We start from the raw sequence: 16,223 nt of genomic DNA on the forward strand, positions 1-16,223 counted from the left end.
TTGACAGACTCAGGGTCACTATTTAAAAATATGGGGTCACCCATTTGAAATAGGTGAGGTGATGGTTTTTCTCTGAGCGTTGAGTGTCTTTGGAACTTTCCTCCTGGAAGGTTGGTGGAAGTAAAGTGCCTGAATATTTTTAGGGAAGAGGTTGGTAGGTTTTTGTTAAGGCAGGTGGTGAACGTGGGTTCAGAGGTTACGGTCAGGTCAGTCCCCTGGTCTGATCGATAGATTGTACAGACTCGAGGCTGAATGGTCTATTGCTGCTCTTGCTCAGATGTTCGTCTGTATGTAACTTGATACTGTCCAAAGTGCATTTCAATTAGAATTCTAACTGCTAACACAGGGAGAAGATTATTCTCCACCAGCGTGAGGTTATCTTTTAGGTGCAAAGTGTGCTTATGTACCTAGCAGTACAACAATGTGGCTGTAGTGAGAGAGTTGGTAAGTGTAAGAAATGACAGGTCTGTGTGACTGTAACAAGAGAATGTGTATGTGAACCAATTGAAAGTTTTCCAAAGTGACATTAATTTGTCTCTTTCAGCTGCAGACCACGGATACATTGGACGTTCTGGAACGTCTTATAGATTTAAATAACGGCGAGGGTCAGATCTTCACTATTGATGGTCCTCTCTGCCTGAAAAATGTGCAGTCCATGTTTGGGTATGTGATTTCTGTGAGTGGGACACAGATTGGTTGTTTGTGGTGAAGTATGTAACAGAATCATCATTTTAATTATGATCTGGTGGTAACTTGCGTGCTTCATCTCCAGAAAATAAGCTGATTAAATCAGGTAACATGTTTAAAATAGACAGCAGTGTGATAGAGTTTGGCATTCTCACTGTCCATTGATTCTGATCCTCCTGTCCATCGTACTGCAGCAGGAAACTACTCTTTCTCTAATCTGAAAGTTAGCATTCTGAAGTCTTAGACTATTCTGTGTATTTATTTGATTAAAAATATTCAGGACTGGGCTGTCACGAGAAACAAATGATAAAAACGTTTATTTCAGAATTGCTATTTTCATTCTCATAAAACCAACTGGGAGCTGACCTTTACACATGCGTATATTTATTTGCAGAGTTACACATTACAAGTGTATGCTTCATCAGGCAACCAGCACAGTTTTAGTCTGTGTTTATTTATAGGAGCTCAAGTAAATTCCTGCTCAAGGCATACTGCCTACGAACAAGTAAACAATTATTATACAAATACTTTGTGCACGTGAAACTTTATGTTTCCAAAAAAAATTCACCATGAACAATATATATATATAGGTTTGGTGCACAGAAGCCTAGCCACGAGTTTGTATATCCTTTACATAAGGGATTCCTGCTGCCTAGCAGACTGGGAAATGAATCTAGACATTTATACTCCAGACGGAGCAAGAGAGGTCACATCAGAGAGGGACCCAGTCTAATAACTGCCTCACCTTCAATGTTTACTAGCTACAGATTAGGGTTTTCAAAGACCTATACAAACTTGGAGCCCAATTGTAAGGAACAAAACATATTAAATATGAAGGTGGGGTTAGCAGAAATGTTAAATATCCAGATATAGGTATCAAAGAGTATTAAATATCCAGACAGAAGTTGGGGAGTAGAACGTCACCAATGTGCATCTTGGATCACAATGTTATGACTTTCTTTCACGTTGCAGCAAACTGATTGACCAAGCCTACTCTCCTTTTCATGCTGTGCTGAAATGTGGTCACCTGGTATCAGACATGCAGATGTTTCCGAGACCAGAACCTGTCATCATTGATGAAGAACTGGAGCCTGTTCCAAAGACAATCAACACAGGTGAGTCTGCTCAGATAGATCAACCTGTTGATGGGCTGTCTCTTCCACTTAGTTTGGCTTTTTATTCTTTATATGGATCTTACTGTTCATCAGTATAAATGATCTTAGGAGAGAACCAGAGACTTTGCTTTTTTAATCACTGATGTTAGCACCAGGATTCTGACTTTCAAATGTGGAATAAGCAAAGCACAGCTTCCTTTATTCTGACTGATATGGTTAGCTTGCTGCCGCTGAATGTGTACTGTAAACCATTCCAGTTATATTTACTGGGAATTGGGTTGGCAGCACTTAGTTGTAGAGCAGGCAGAACAGTGCATGGCTGAGTGGGCTGGACAGGAACAGTCGGTTTTCGGGGGAGGCAGGGGAACAGGGTGGGTTACTAGGTCAGATCCACTGGTGTCTCCTGGCCACCACAAAAATCTGCGTGAGATTTCACAGGAAAACAGAGAGTTGGTTGGTGAGTATTAAGCAGGTACTTTCCCTCTATTTTCACAGGTAAATACATAAATAACATCCCAGACACAACTGTACATCAAAAACTGCTCATCAGTTTCATATATTTTGCTTACTGGGTGTCATTTCTCCAATTAGTTATGACAAGCCAGGACAAAGGGAAACTTTCAGATGTGGTGTCCTTGGATTTCCAGAAGGCAGTGTCACAGGGTTCGTTTTCGGGACCTCAACTATTTACAGTAAATATCAGTGACTTGATCAAAGATACAGAAGATATCAGTAGATGGAAAATAATGTGGGAAAGTGAATTTGTGCACTTTGGCAGGAAGAATAGAAAAACAGGATATTATTTAAATGGAGAGAGATTGCAGATCTCTGGTACATGAGTCACAGCAAGTTAGTCTGCAGCTACAGGTAAGCAAGTGATTAGGAAGCAAATGGAAAGTTGTTGATCACTACAAGATGTGTAGAATATAAAAGTGAGAAAGTTTTTGCTGCAGTTACACAGGGTGTTGGTGAGACCAGAGTACGAGTAGTCTCATATAACATTTCCCTGCTTAACATTATTTCATTTTAATGGAGTTTATTCTTTGGTCCCTTTTCCTTTCATTTTGCATTGCCATCTTTGTTTTAGTGTCATTTGTGTGTGTTGTTGAATTCTGTCACTCCCTCGCTCCCTATTTCCTACCTGACTTGGCTCTTGTCTGCCTCCTGGCCTTGCTACCCACCCCTGTCTCCCGTTTCCTGCCTTCCCCTTATCTTTAAGATCTAGGTCTGGTCTCTCCCTTTGCTGCTGACTCTATTTATTGGTCCTCACTTCACTCCTGAATTTGAATTGAGGTCCTGGGCTCTATCTAGTGGCAGAAGTCAGTCGGTGTAAATTGTCCTGGGAGTCCAGCTGCACTGAGGAGCCTTCGCCATTAGATGGAGATTTGTCAATCTAACAGTACTGCAGAATATTACATTTTTCTTCTGTATTTTTAAACTGTAAAATTTATTTTAAAAGCTATTTCATTTACCAGTGCAGGAATTTAACCATTTAAAGTAGAGGAGATGCTGAATTTCAACTTAGACAGCACATGTATAATGTTTTAATTTTTTTCCCAGATAAGTCCTTTAGAACCTAACTTCTTTTTAAACATTGGTTCCTATGGGAAGGTTCCCCACAATACAAGAGAGTTGGGGACCATTCAGCCCATAATGCAGCTTGGAATAGAGCTATTCAGTTAGTCACACTCCCTGCTCTTTCGCCACAGCCTGGTGAATTTCCTCTCCAGGTATTTATTTAATAATCTTTTGCAATTTGCTGTCTAGTCTGGACTAGGTGTGTTCTTTCTAAGAAAGCATTTTCCAGAGTTCTTCCAGAAAAGGTTGTTTTTGTCTTCCTGGATTTATTGACATTGGGGGAGGGTTTGTATGAGGTCACCCAACAGAATTATATTGGATTGGACAGCACAAAAAAGGGCCATTCAGCCTGACTGGAGCATGCTGGTCTTTATGCCCCACATGAGCCTTGTCCACCCTACTTCACCACACCCCATCAACTTCTCCTTCTATTCCTTTCTCCCAGATATTGTTCTCCAGAATTCCCTTAAACACATCTATTCACCTCAGCATCCCCTGAGGTACTGAGTTCCATGTTCTCAGCATAGTCTATGTCGTTTCTTCTGAACTGCCAATTAGATTTACAACAGGCAGGCTGACCATGTCTCCACTGTGTTGGTTATTGTCTGCTGTCAAACTGGGAACCTCGTAGCAATGTGTGCAGAGTGGATGAACTTTCTTATGGTCTGCTTCCTGTTGTAAATGAGAGATTGCTGACACTCCAAGCAGGGTGACTTGTTTAGGTGTAGGATTACTGGGATTGTGTGCATCCTACTGGATACAGAGAGCTGTGTATCTTCTGAACAAGCCAGCTACAAGCTCCTGCTAACAAAATGTGTATGAGCTCAGGGTTAGCGATCTTTAAGCTCCAGGTTTAGGATGAATTGGAGAGCTGGCTATGGTTTTATCTTTCACTGGATGTTTCTTTTCTTTCTTAGAGCTGGATATCGTGGGATTTATAAAAATCGCAGATATTGCCAGTCCACCTGTCCTTTCTCGTCATTTGGTTTTACCCATAGCCCTCAATAAAGGTGGGTGCTTTTTTTCTGTCACTTGGTATTTTGAGAGCGTTAGCCACATAGTACAGACCTGTCAGTGAGCTTTGGGAAGAGTTGTCACAGTGAAGCAGGGTTTCCATTACTCCATCCAGAATCTATTCTAATTGTCAGCTAGGCTTAGTGGTACCCTCTTGTCACTGAATCAGAAGGTTCTGGGTTAAGTCTGACTTTGAAGACTTGAGCACGAAATCCAGGCTGACACTGCAGGGCATTATTGAGGGAATGCTGCCATCTTTGAAATCAGGTATTTGCCTTTTCAGATGACCATAAAAGATCTGACTGCACTTTGAAAAAGAGCAGGAAGATCTGGTGTGCTGGTCAATATTTATCCATCAATTAGTATCACTAAAACAGATTAGCTCATCGGGATCTCATTACTGTTTATGGGATCTTGCTGTGCACAGATTAGCAGCTGCGTTTCCTCCACAACAGTGACTATATTTCATAAGAAATGTAATTGTCTGTGAAGCACTTTGGCACAGCCTGATGTGAAACCTTTGTTAAAACCCAAGTTCATTCTTTTCTATGTGTTTGTCACAATTTATGTGAAGCAGGGTTTGCCTGTTATTGGTCCAGAATGTCAGCCTGTTTATGCCAGCACAATTGGCTCTTTTATTTCCTTGACTTTATCACTGACTGTAATTAATAGATGATTTCAGAAGCATCTAGAAAGTAGTTTGAGATGCAGCTCTTTCTGTCTTTGGGCAAACTGCAGCTTGCTCATATTCTGATTGGAAGCTTTGTGAAAGATTTGCCCACGCCAGAGAGTGGAGGGATCCCAGTGGCCTATCCATCCAGAAATTGCTGTTCCCTTGTTATGCCGGTTTCCTCCTCCTAGAATGCTTCTGGGTGCTTGCCTACATCATCTTGTGTAGGGTCCATTTCACTGCATTGATACAAAACCAGAATTTGCGTTCCACCAGTTTTGTTAAGGTGGGAATATTATAGGCAAGTGTGTAGAAGTTGGTGTCTTGCAAGATTGAAGTGACTTTGTGACAGGGTGAAAGTGGCACAACTACAGTGTGTTATTGTGGTGCTACTGTTAGAGAGCAGAGGGTGAATGTGCCATCGTTAAGTGTTTGTATCCCTTTGCTTTAGTAGAAGGTGATGACCTGGGGAGCGGGTTACCTGAAGAAACTGAAGATGAAACTTCTGCTTCTCAAGTTGCTGGAAAGATGCCATCGTTTTGCGTTTTGCTGCATGGCAGCCTCAAAGTAGAAGGGATGGTGGCTATAGTGCTGCTCGGGTGAGGAGCTGTACACTAACATGCTCTGAAATTAGCAAAGAGTATTCAGTGTAACACTAACTCTGAGGAGGCCACGCTGGCAAAAACACGAAAGATGTTAGTGACAAATTATTATTGACATACCGTAATGTAATACCCTGACTTTTCATACATTCCAAGGCCTTGTTTAGGATTATGGTTCTGGTCAGAGCTCTTGAACTCAGCTATTTTGTTGCTGCAGTAAGACTGTGTTTAACTCCCTGACCTCAGTAGTGCCTTAGTGATTCACTTCTGACAGAGAACAAATCTAATGATGAGGTGCTGCCATCCTCCAGTGCTGTGGAAGGATGTCACAAAGACACTTCCCCCCTTCCCTAGGGTTTCCTGGATGGGTGTGGTGTAGGGGAGTGTTAAGGGAGAATTAACCTGTGTTGCCCCTCCCCACATACACAGCTGCTGTAGTTGTTGATCAGTATGCAGGGAGCTGGGTCCCGTCACAGTTTCTTCAACCAATCAGCCTTTCATTCAAAAACACCAGCCCCAGAGAAACCTGAGAATTGTTTCCAGATTAGGTACCAAGAGCCTACAAGGTTCAAACGCACAGGAAAACCCCCGATAATGACCGTTTACTTTGGGATGTAAATGTTCTTCAGCTCCACTCTGCCACTTACACTGACTGTCACAAACAAAACAGATAGCTTCTCAAGGTGCCCAAGTTCGAGGTTTATAATTATTCATCTGACAGCTGAAAGATCAGTAGAATGACCCCCTAAAGAGAAGCTCACTGGTTGCAATAATTCACATTGCTGCACAATAAATACAGCAAGCAATTGAGTCTGTGTAAGTAGAGGCTTTTCACAGCCCAAACCCTCTCCTGACTCTTGCTCACATTCAGATGTTAGAGCCTGGAAAATGTGGTTCATTAGTATGCTGCTTTGATGGTGATTTTTTTGTTGATCTGTTCAGACCAGACTGGTATGGGATGCTGTATTCTCAGGCTGATAGCAAAAAGAAGTCCAATCTGATGATGTCTCTGTTTGAGCCTGGTCCGGAGCCTCTTCCTTGGCTTGGAAAGATGTCGCAGTTGGGGCCCATTCTGGGTGAGTCTGAATTTGGATTTTCTGTGAAGCTAGTTCTGTTCACACCAAGTCTCAAACCATCTTCTCCATGTTTGTTTCTAATGGTAAAACACTGTTTTGTTTAATTTCAGATGCTGAGGAAAATCCCTATGGTGAAGATGACAGCAAAAGCCCCTTCCCTCTACAGCCTAGGACAAAGCGCAGTTATGCTCAGAATGTTACTGTATGGATTAAACCCAGTGGACTGCAGGTATGGGTGGCACAAGATCATTGCTATATTGTCCTGACTACCTGAGTGACTTACCTCACTGCATTGTTTGACAGTTGGACATTTTGCCGCTTGAACAGTAGATCACTTGTAAAATTTCACCCACCCAGTCAGTACCAGAATATTTCTCATTTGTCCTTAATGTTTGCTAGCACAATTAATTATTTTATCAGTTGTGCCTGCAGTCTGTTTTGTTCCTTGCTTCATGTGTCTGAAGTATGACATATTAATACATTAGAATATACACTGATTATGTAGCAATTTTGTCAAGCACTAAACTAGTTGCTGAAGTTGGCTATCCTAAGCTGGTTTCAGTTGTGGCTTGAGCTTGTACTGTAGTTTGACTAAAATGAATAATTTAGCTGTCCTTTGTAACCTGTCAGAATCACAGTAAATTATCAGCGTTCCGCTGCTCCATTTTGGATATCTCCATAAAGTGAATGAACAAAGTGCAGCCTTTCAGGGGGTCTCTTACTTGCCCCTTAACATTTTCTCTTTTGCCTTTTAGACTGATGTTCAGAAGATCTTAAGAAATGCTAGGAAACTTCCAGAAAAAACACAAACATTTTATAAGGTAAGTGGAAAGGATTAGACTTGAGTGGCTCATTTTCAGCTGGTGCAGACTTGCTGGGCCAAGTAATCGCTTTTTTTCTCTCTCTCGTAAACTTTATCTACGAAAGTAATTGGGTTGGTCCTCTGTGAATTTGTGTTAGCAAATGAATTAAAATTAAACAATTAAATGTAAAATTTCTGTAAGTCGCTGCTGCCAGGTGGGAAAGATTTTCTGGTTAATTTTCTTCCTCCTAGAATTTGCCACTTGGTGTGTAATGCTTGATAAAGTGTGACATTATTGCAATGTAGACAGCAGACAGAAGGAAGCCCGCATCCTTCACTCTTCACATTTATTGAATGGAATAACACTTGCACACAGGAAAGTTCAGATTTTACTCCCCTTGAAATTATTAAAATGTCAATAAAACTCATTGGAACTTTGAGCAGTTATAGACACTATTTCCCTTTATGTTCCTGAGCAGCATGTGTTCAGTTGAAGAATTTGTAGCTTAGATTATAAAAGCTATTGGAAATACACACAAGGGTTATCAGCTTCTGATACAGCGGCATGGTGGCTCAGTGGTTAGCACTGCTGCCTCACCGTACCAGGGACCCAGGTTTGATTCCAGCCTCGGGCGACTGTCTGTGGAGTTTGCACATTCTCCCCGTGTCTGCGTGGGTTTCCTCTGGGTGCCCCAGTTTCCTCCCACAGTCCAAAGATGTGCAGGGAGGGTGGGTCGGCCATGCTAAATTGCCCATAGTGCCCAGAGATGTTTAGGTTAGGTGGCTTAGACATGGGGAAATCAGGGTTAGGGGAATGTGTCTGGGTGGGATGCTCTTTGGAGGGGCAGTGTGGACTTGTTGGGCTGAATGGCCTATTTCCACACTGTAGGGATTCTATGATTGAATTTGCTCCTAAAACTGATCTTTTCTCCCCCCGCTTGTAGACAAATACTGACAAAATTATCTTTCTTTGTCTCATCTTGCAACATCTGGAAACTCAAATAACACAATAAAAGAATATTTTAATCCCAAAAATTATTCCTAGTATCTTCTGTCAGGCATTCAACATAGGCTTTTTTCTAAATAAGCTTGGCTGAGTCACTGCCCTCAGTTTTTGATCACCTCATATGATGCCTCACATTAATTGAGCAAATCTCCCACCTTTAACCTCCACCCTTACTATCTCCCACTCAGGTAGGAAATTCTGATTACAGAAAACTTAAAATTCATAGGGTCCTGGGTAAAATGGCTGTCTTAGATTCGATCTTTAGGATCAGGATCTGGATTTGACTCCTGCCTAATCTCAATTGGAATTGCATCTCTTTTTTTAAAGCATGAAATAAGATTAGGAGAATTTTATTTAAATTTCTATTAGATGATGGTGCACAGAACCAAAGGTGCCTGAATATGCCTCAAGTTGTAAGTTTCTGAATGAAACTGAAGTCAAGAAGTTGAAATTGTCTTCACTGTGCAGGGAAAGATTTGGTCACATGAAGGATGATAGGAGCAGCACTCCATGTCCTCTGCTAGCCTCTACATGGTAATTACTGTCTATTCCTCACAATGGACCTTTACTTGATGAGCACTCTGTTCACATTTTAAAAGCAAAACAGCTTTCAGTCTGAGCGTTTCCTTTTACAGGAACTAAATCGGTTGAGAAAAGCAGCGCTAGCGTTTGGATTTCTGGACCTACTGAAAGGTGTAGCTGATATGTTGGACCGTGAATGCACGCTCCTCCCGGACACAGCCCATCCCGATGCTGCATTTCAACTCTCCCATGCTGCCCAGCAGCTAAAGTTGGCCAGCACTGGGAACTCAGAGTATGCAGCATATGAACACAACATTGCCCCTCTGCAGACAGACTTCTCCAGCAGCAGTGCTGACAGAATATGATTAGAACAGAAACTCTATTTGGTTCACTTTTGAGGACCTACTTTTTAAAAGCAATGATTTGCTGGAAGTGCTGTGCACAAAGATACAGCAAGGGCCATGAGGCTGTTTTAAAAAAAAACACTGCTGTAAAATTTACTTGGGATCATATAGCACCAAAAGAAAATCTTTTTTACAAAATCTATTTTTTAATAAGCTGTCTCTTCGGGTTATTGGTAAGAAGAAAATCTCCATTGTTTCTTTTCACCACACAACCTAGGTAAAATGATATGTTGTACTGTACATTTGTGTTCTTTCTCAACAAGTTCTTCTAAATTTTCAGTACAGACCAACCAGAATGAAGCAGATCACTTGCCTTGTGTCTGAGACTGTACGTTTGGATTTATGGATGGGACTGCCAGTTTAGCATGCTGGTTACTTAGTACAACTCCTTTTGGCTTAGATTAGAGTTGAGAAGTCATACAAACAAGAGCTATGTCACAAATCTGAATGATTCATTAATCATCTGATTTTTGCGTTGCCTTGTTTGTGACCAGCTGTGTCACAATTTAATTCCACTAATTTCAGTGATGTAGGGAGTGGTATGCTTTCAAAATGTGTTTTTGAATGAAAGCCTCATAATTATATTAATATTTACAACAATGCATTCTGGATTAATCATACTTAAAATTCTGAAATTGAATTAGTTCAGTGAACATTTCTGTGGAAGAGACTGTATGATGTAAAGCTGTGCAATCCTTAAGTAGTTCTGCAGTCTTTAAAGCAGGCAGCTAATTATTGGAGCATGTCCTCAGCTGCAAAGATAAAACAGTTTATCAACTTAATCAGAAGCACACAGTTGCATGTTTGAAGTCCAGCTCATTGACATTGCAGAGGTGTTTTATTTATTTTTTTAGTGCTACAGTAACTGAAGTTATTTTACATGAACTACTGTTAGGCAGCCTGATGACAGCTGTGTCTTTATTGGGTTTGACTCACTGCCAGTTACACACAAATAGCGCATTTGCTTCAAAACCAAAATCTTGTTTTCATAAACTGAAGCAGAGTTAACATCTACAGGTTCTTGCTTGCTAAACCATCAACTTTGAATTGTTATCACAGTGAATCAAAAAAAGCTTGTGTGGTTTCCTTCAGCTGGAGCTGTGAACTTGAATTACATTTTTCTGTATCTTGTTTTTAAGTAGTGATTATAGTGCCCTTTAAAATGACTATGCTTCAGTTTTTACTGATAACATACTTCATGTTCCAAAAGCCTGCTGAAAAAGAAATTATTCCAATTTCCCTTTCTCAATCTGTAAGAATGCTGGATGTTTACCTCACTCGCCAGCAAAAACAAACTTTCATAACTTTTAATTCATTTATGGGAAATAGCCTAGAAACTATGATTGTCTTCCTGGATATTAATATTATAGTGAATTTTCAACCATTGACTAAGGACAGTAAATTTCCTTCTCTCAAGGACTTTACTGGATCAGCTGAGTTTTTCTGACAATAGAGTATTCCAAGGTCACAGTAGCTATTTATTTCGGATTTTATTTTAACTAACAATTTAGATTCTCTGCTGTTGTGGTGGTATCTAAATTCATGTTCCTGAATCAGTAAGTACTTCATTACCTCTGAGTTCTGTGGATAGACCCAGAAGATAAAATACTAAATCGTGATTGATTTTGCTTGGGCTCAGTAAAAGCTACACAGTACAAATCTGACACCCCCATGATCAAACTTCGTCATCTGTGCTAATATATCCTTTAGTTTGTCAATTTCTGTCTGATAACACTCCTGACATTTTATTTTAATAGGTGCTCAAGTTATTGCTCTATGTCTGTTGTTCATTTTACCAAATCACAAAGTGGTTGCACAGGTTAACAAAACCAGAAACATTTCCAGGTGGCACAGTGGTTAGCACTACTGCCTCACAGAACCAGGGAGCTCGGAGGGATGCTCTTTGGAGGGTCAGTGTAGGCTCCAAGGACTGAATGGTCTCTTTGTGCACTGTATGGATTTAATGATTTCTCAAGGGGAAAGAACTGAATAGCAAAATAGTTACTTTCCACTGGTATAGATGAGTACTAAGCATAGGTGTGGTCTTTGTCATTTTTAGAAGGATGTAGATGCAAAAGGATTTTACTATAAATGATCCAGCAGTAAAAAGGCTAGGGATAGTTTTTCTACAAAACCTGAAGGACGAATGGTGATCAGATAAAGCTTAATGAAAAGAAATGATTAGGTAGGCATATAGAAAATGTTCCATTTGTGGGTACCATAACTAGGGATTATAATTGTAAGGTGGTCACTAATAAATCCAATGGGGAATTCAGGAGAAACTTATTTTCCAGAAGATGGGTTAGAATTTGGAACTTTCTATCAAAACTAGTTGTTGAGATAAAAATAGCGTAAATACATTTAAAGAGGAAGTTTGATAAACATGAGGAAGAAGTAAAATGTTATGTGGATTGGCTAAAATCTATAGCAAATACTTAATCGACCACTTGGGCCAAAGGGTCTGTTTCTGTGCTGAAAATACTTTGTGATATTTGAAGTCTATTCTAACATTAAATAACCTGTTACCTTAAATGACAAATAACTTCTGATATGTCCTTAAATTCACTCACTTATCTCGGTTTCCTTATGTAATGGTAAGTAAAAGAAAAACATGTGTTATCCACTTATTTAAAAAAAGTACTAGCTGGATGGAAGTCAATGCAGTTATTCAATCCAAGTTTAAGAAAACTGTAGAAATACTTCAATCAGTTTCTGGCACTCCTTAATGTTCAGTGAAATTATCATTTTAATGTACAAAACTAATTCATAAGTGCAATTCAAATCGTTATACAGTGGCAGTTCAATTCAGGTAATTCAATAACAGAATCAAAGTACACATTTAAGTTTCATTGTACACCATTAAACCATTGCACCATTGTATATTATTAATAAAACTCAGGCTTATGGAATAGGAGGGAAAACACTGGATAAAAAGTTGTCTTAAGGACAGAACAGTATGTTGTAAATGGTCGCTTTTCAGACAGGAGGATGACAAACAGTGGTGTTGCCCAGAAGTCAGGGCTAGGATCTCTTTGCTTTTGTTTTGTGCATATAAATATGACTTGGAGATTGCAAAACTGAGTTCAATTCCAAAATTTGCTGATGATCCTAAATTTGAAGGCATGGGAAATAGGAAGTTGACACTTATCAAATGCAAATTGGTATAGACAGGCTAGCAGAATTTGCATGTAGAGAAATAGGTGGTGATACACTTTGGCAAGAGAGAGAGGGGCAATACTGATTTACTGGCCAGTTCTAAAGTGTGTTTGAAGTTGACAGGATGTATTGAGAGATTGGATTTATCAAGTATAAGGGTTTAGACAGGAATATTTCAGAAATGTATGGTTCTGAAGAAGTAGATATTTGCCAGAAAGGTTCTGGGAGTGAAGGACTACAAAGGTTAGGTTGGAGAAACTGAGATGGTTGCCTTACAGCAAACAAGATCAATGGGAGATTATGACAGCTTTAGGTAAAGTACACAAAGAAAAGCTATACCCCTTTATTTATGATACAAAGTTTTGGCAAGATTTTTGTTTTAAAATGCAGTGTGCAGTAGTGGCTGAAACTTGCTGCCAATGTAAAATGTTGGAAATTGACACTGATTGGTAAAAGAAATTAATTGGCCCTCGAGGGAAATACACTTGCAGAGCTACAGGGATAAAGCAAGGGAGTGGGACTAATTGGATTGCTCTACAGAGAGTCAGCATAGATTCAGTGGGCTAAATGGTTTCCTTGGATATTTTCCATAATGAATCTGACACCAACCGTTACTGAAACCCCAGATCACATATTACCTTGAAAACATGTGTGGTAATCTGTTGTTATTGTCTGCGTATTTTATTGATCAGTGTTTTTTCTGACAATCCACTGCAAATGGTCAGCACACATTAGCTCATTGTAGCCAACAAGTCAAATGTTGCAGTGTAACCAAAGGTCTTGCTTCTCCCAGATAGCACACAGTAATGATAGGTCACAGTCCATCTCATCCTCACCACCTCTATGTTTAAATAATAAAAATGTGAAGACAGAAAACTTCACCTGTGACCATGTGACAAAAACTTAAATTGATAAACAAGGCTACTAATTTTCCAAGATCTTGGAGAAATGGTTGAAATTACAGTTTGTGATCCTTCAGACTTTGGTTAAAACTCTCAAACTTCACATGATAAGAACAGTTTAGCTTATTCATTCATTACAAACCACGGATCATCTTTGACATCAGAATCTGTTGAAGTTGTCTGATCATTACAACATTATGGTCAACATAATCCACAAACCAAAAAGTCACCTCAACCAAGGAACTATGAAAGTCTTATCACGTTTCAATTCACCTTCAGTGGCACAGGATTTACAATATATAAAAGTTGAACAACAATAACTCACTAAGAAGGGACACTTGGACACACAAAAGATGTAGCAGCCGAATCTCCTTGCATGAAACCTCATGAGATAAAATTTTGATCACTAGTTTTCACTATGTTCACACTATTCAAATTGCAGTAAATCCTTTCTGATGATAACAGCAGTTCTCCATCTCTAACCGTTCCTCAAAAAAATTTGCGCATGTCAATACACTTTCAAACTTTTCACAAAATATTTTGATCTAAACCATTTGGTTACAGTTCTAAATGCATTGCATTTGTCTTGATTAACAAACAAAATAACAAGGGAGAAAATCATCAGCTTGCATGTGTTTTAAGTGGTGGCAATGTGAATGATGAGCAAAGATCCAATCTTTCAAAGAAGAGACTTGATGCAACCCAGCTTTCTCTCTCGCCATTTTTAATGGTTATGTCTCGCACACTGATTTAAGCTTCCTAACTAACGTTAATGCACCCATCCTCGTGTTTTTAGTATGAAATGAACCACCCTTTGTGAAGTTAATATTCATGAGCATGACTACAAATAGTTCAGTAGCAGAGTAACTTTGCACCAAGGAAATCACCTGAGTCTGTATTGCTTTTCTAATGGAATGGAATCCTCCCCCAACCACCTTGGTTCTGGTTATAAGGAAACAGAGCAGTGAAACATGGCTCCTACTGTCACACTGAATAATACACAATGGAGAGTGGTGGCAAGAACAGAGATTAAAGCAGCTAATTTAAAATTAACTTTCCTAATTCTAGAAAGACTGAGACACAGCAACGCATTAATCTGTCTAATAATGCCCACTAACGGCTAAGACCTCTTTTTTTGCACAGTCATCTTAGACAAATCAAAATTGCATCACAATACAAAACCAATTTTAATTTATAAAATTATTCTGCTGCAGTTGGAAAAAATATACTTTTACCAAGGGTGCAATATAACTGGACAAAGTGAATATTTCCCTTAGTATTAAGGAATGTGTTTGGTTATTGCAAAATACTTCTCACGCTGGCAATAGATTGGAAATGATCAGGTGCAATAGGTGATACCTGCAAAGGTTGCATCTGGTATGAGGGGGGGAAACAGGTTACTGAAGACGTATTGACATTTCACCATGGCTTTTCTCACCTCCAGGAAAGTAGGAGGTTTATAAAGGCAGCAAGTTTACATTTAATTAAAATATTAAAGGTGATGCTCCAACTCAGAAACACACATCCTTTCTAGTGCAGCTTTCGTTTTTTTGGGCGGAGATGCTTGTTACTTTGTTTGTAGAGATGTCGGAAATTAAAGAACAAACCTAGAGAAAAAAATCTCACACTCAGTTATCTAGTCAGGCTGTACCATTCAGGGGAAACAAACTATCTTTACCCAGCTAAGTCCCTTTTCATTTGTGCTTTCACCAAAAGGCAGCAGAATAACCTCCACATGATTTTAAAAAAAACCCATTGGAGTAACCAAGGGCTAATGTCATCCAGGACTTCAAACTCTTGACATTTTTTCCTCAATCACTCTCAGCTATTCACCATTCCCTCTCAAATACATATTTTGTCTTACGTGTTATTCTAAAAGTTTCCTCCCTAGAGTCCTATGCTGCATTTTGTTGTTATTTTAATGGGATCTGGGCATTGCTGGCTGGATCAACATTCATTTCCCATCCCTCATTGCCCTTGAGGTGGTGATGGTGGTGAGCAATCTTTTTGAACTGCTGCAGTCCATTTGGTGTAGGGATACCCACAATGCTGTCAGGGAGGTATTTCCAGGATTTTAACCCAGTATTATTGAGGAGAGGTGATATATTTCCAAATCAGGATGATGAACGGCTTAGAGAGGAATATGAAGGCGGTGGTGTTCCCATGAATACACTGCCCTTGCCCTTCTAGATGGAAGTGGTCACGGGTTTAGAAGGCAGTGCCTAAACAGCCTTGGTGAATTTCTGCAGTGCATCTCGTAAATGGTACACATGCTGATGTGAGTTGGTGTTGGAGGGACTGCATGTTTGTGGACGTAGTGCCAAGCAAGTAAGCTATTTTGTCCTGGAAGGTGTTAAACTTGTCGAGTGTAGTTGGAGCTGCACTAATCCAGGCAAGTGGGGAGTATTCCATCACACTTCTGACTTGTGCCATGTGGATGATGGACAGGCTTTGGGGAATCAGGAAGTGAATTACTCACACTCTGATTCCTAGCCTCGGACCTGCTCTTGAAACTACTGTACTCATGCAGTTAGATCAATTTAGTTTCTGGTCATGGTAGCCTCAGAATGTTAACAGTGAGGGATTCAATCAAAGAGCGATTGTTAGCTTGTTGAATATGATAATTGCTTAGCACTTATTTGGCAGAAATGTTACTTGCCCTTTGTGAGCGCAAACCTGGACATTGTCT

The 16,223-nt window shown here is 39.8% G+C and overlaps 2 protein-coding genes across 11 annotated transcripts in view; one reads left to right on the forward strand and one right to left on the reverse strand.

Annotated features, from left to right (window-relative positions):
* Window positions 1-16,223, forward strand: part of ints14 (integrator complex subunit 14) — a 32,339-nt gene that overhangs the window by 9,619 nt on the left and 6,497 nt on the right. For 4 of the 9 annotated variants that reach the window (XM_048615812.1, XM_048615815.1, XM_048615813.1 and 1 more), the window contains exons 5-12: window positions 545-663; window positions 1,660-1,802; window positions 4,298-4,390; window positions 5,516-5,663; window positions 6,609-6,742; window positions 6,853-6,971; window positions 7,498-7,563; window positions 9,186-12,211. In XM_048615812.1, the coding sequence (XP_048471769.1) occupies window positions 545-663; window positions 1,660-1,802; window positions 4,298-4,390; window positions 5,516-5,663; window positions 6,609-6,742; window positions 6,853-6,971; window positions 7,498-7,563; window positions 9,186-9,437 (1,074 nt within the window). In that variant the 3' untranslated portion in view covers window positions 9,438-12,211. The other 5 variants (XM_020515517.2, XM_048615817.1, XM_048615820.1 and 2 more) reach the window with 4 other exon arrangements.
* Window positions 12,205-16,223, reverse strand: part of hacd3 (3-hydroxyacyl-CoA dehydratase 3) — a 29,330-nt gene continuing 25,311 nt past the window's right edge. For both annotated transcript variants that reach the window (XM_020515519.2, XM_048615821.1), the window contains one exon: window positions 12,205-15,141. In XM_020515519.2, coding sequence (XP_020371108.1) covers window positions 15,065-15,141 — 77 coding nt within the window. In that variant the 3' untranslated portion in view covers window positions 12,205-15,064. The remainder of the gene's footprint in view (window positions 15,142-16,223) is intronic.

The sequence above is a fragment of the Rhincodon typus genome, chromosome 33 (genome assembly GCF_021869965.1).
Source record: "Rhincodon typus isolate 14 chromosome 33, sRhiTyp1.1, whole genome shotgun sequence".
In the NCBI taxonomy this organism is placed as follows: domain Eukaryota; kingdom Metazoa; phylum Chordata; class Chondrichthyes; order Orectolobiformes; family Rhincodontidae; genus Rhincodon; species Rhincodon typus.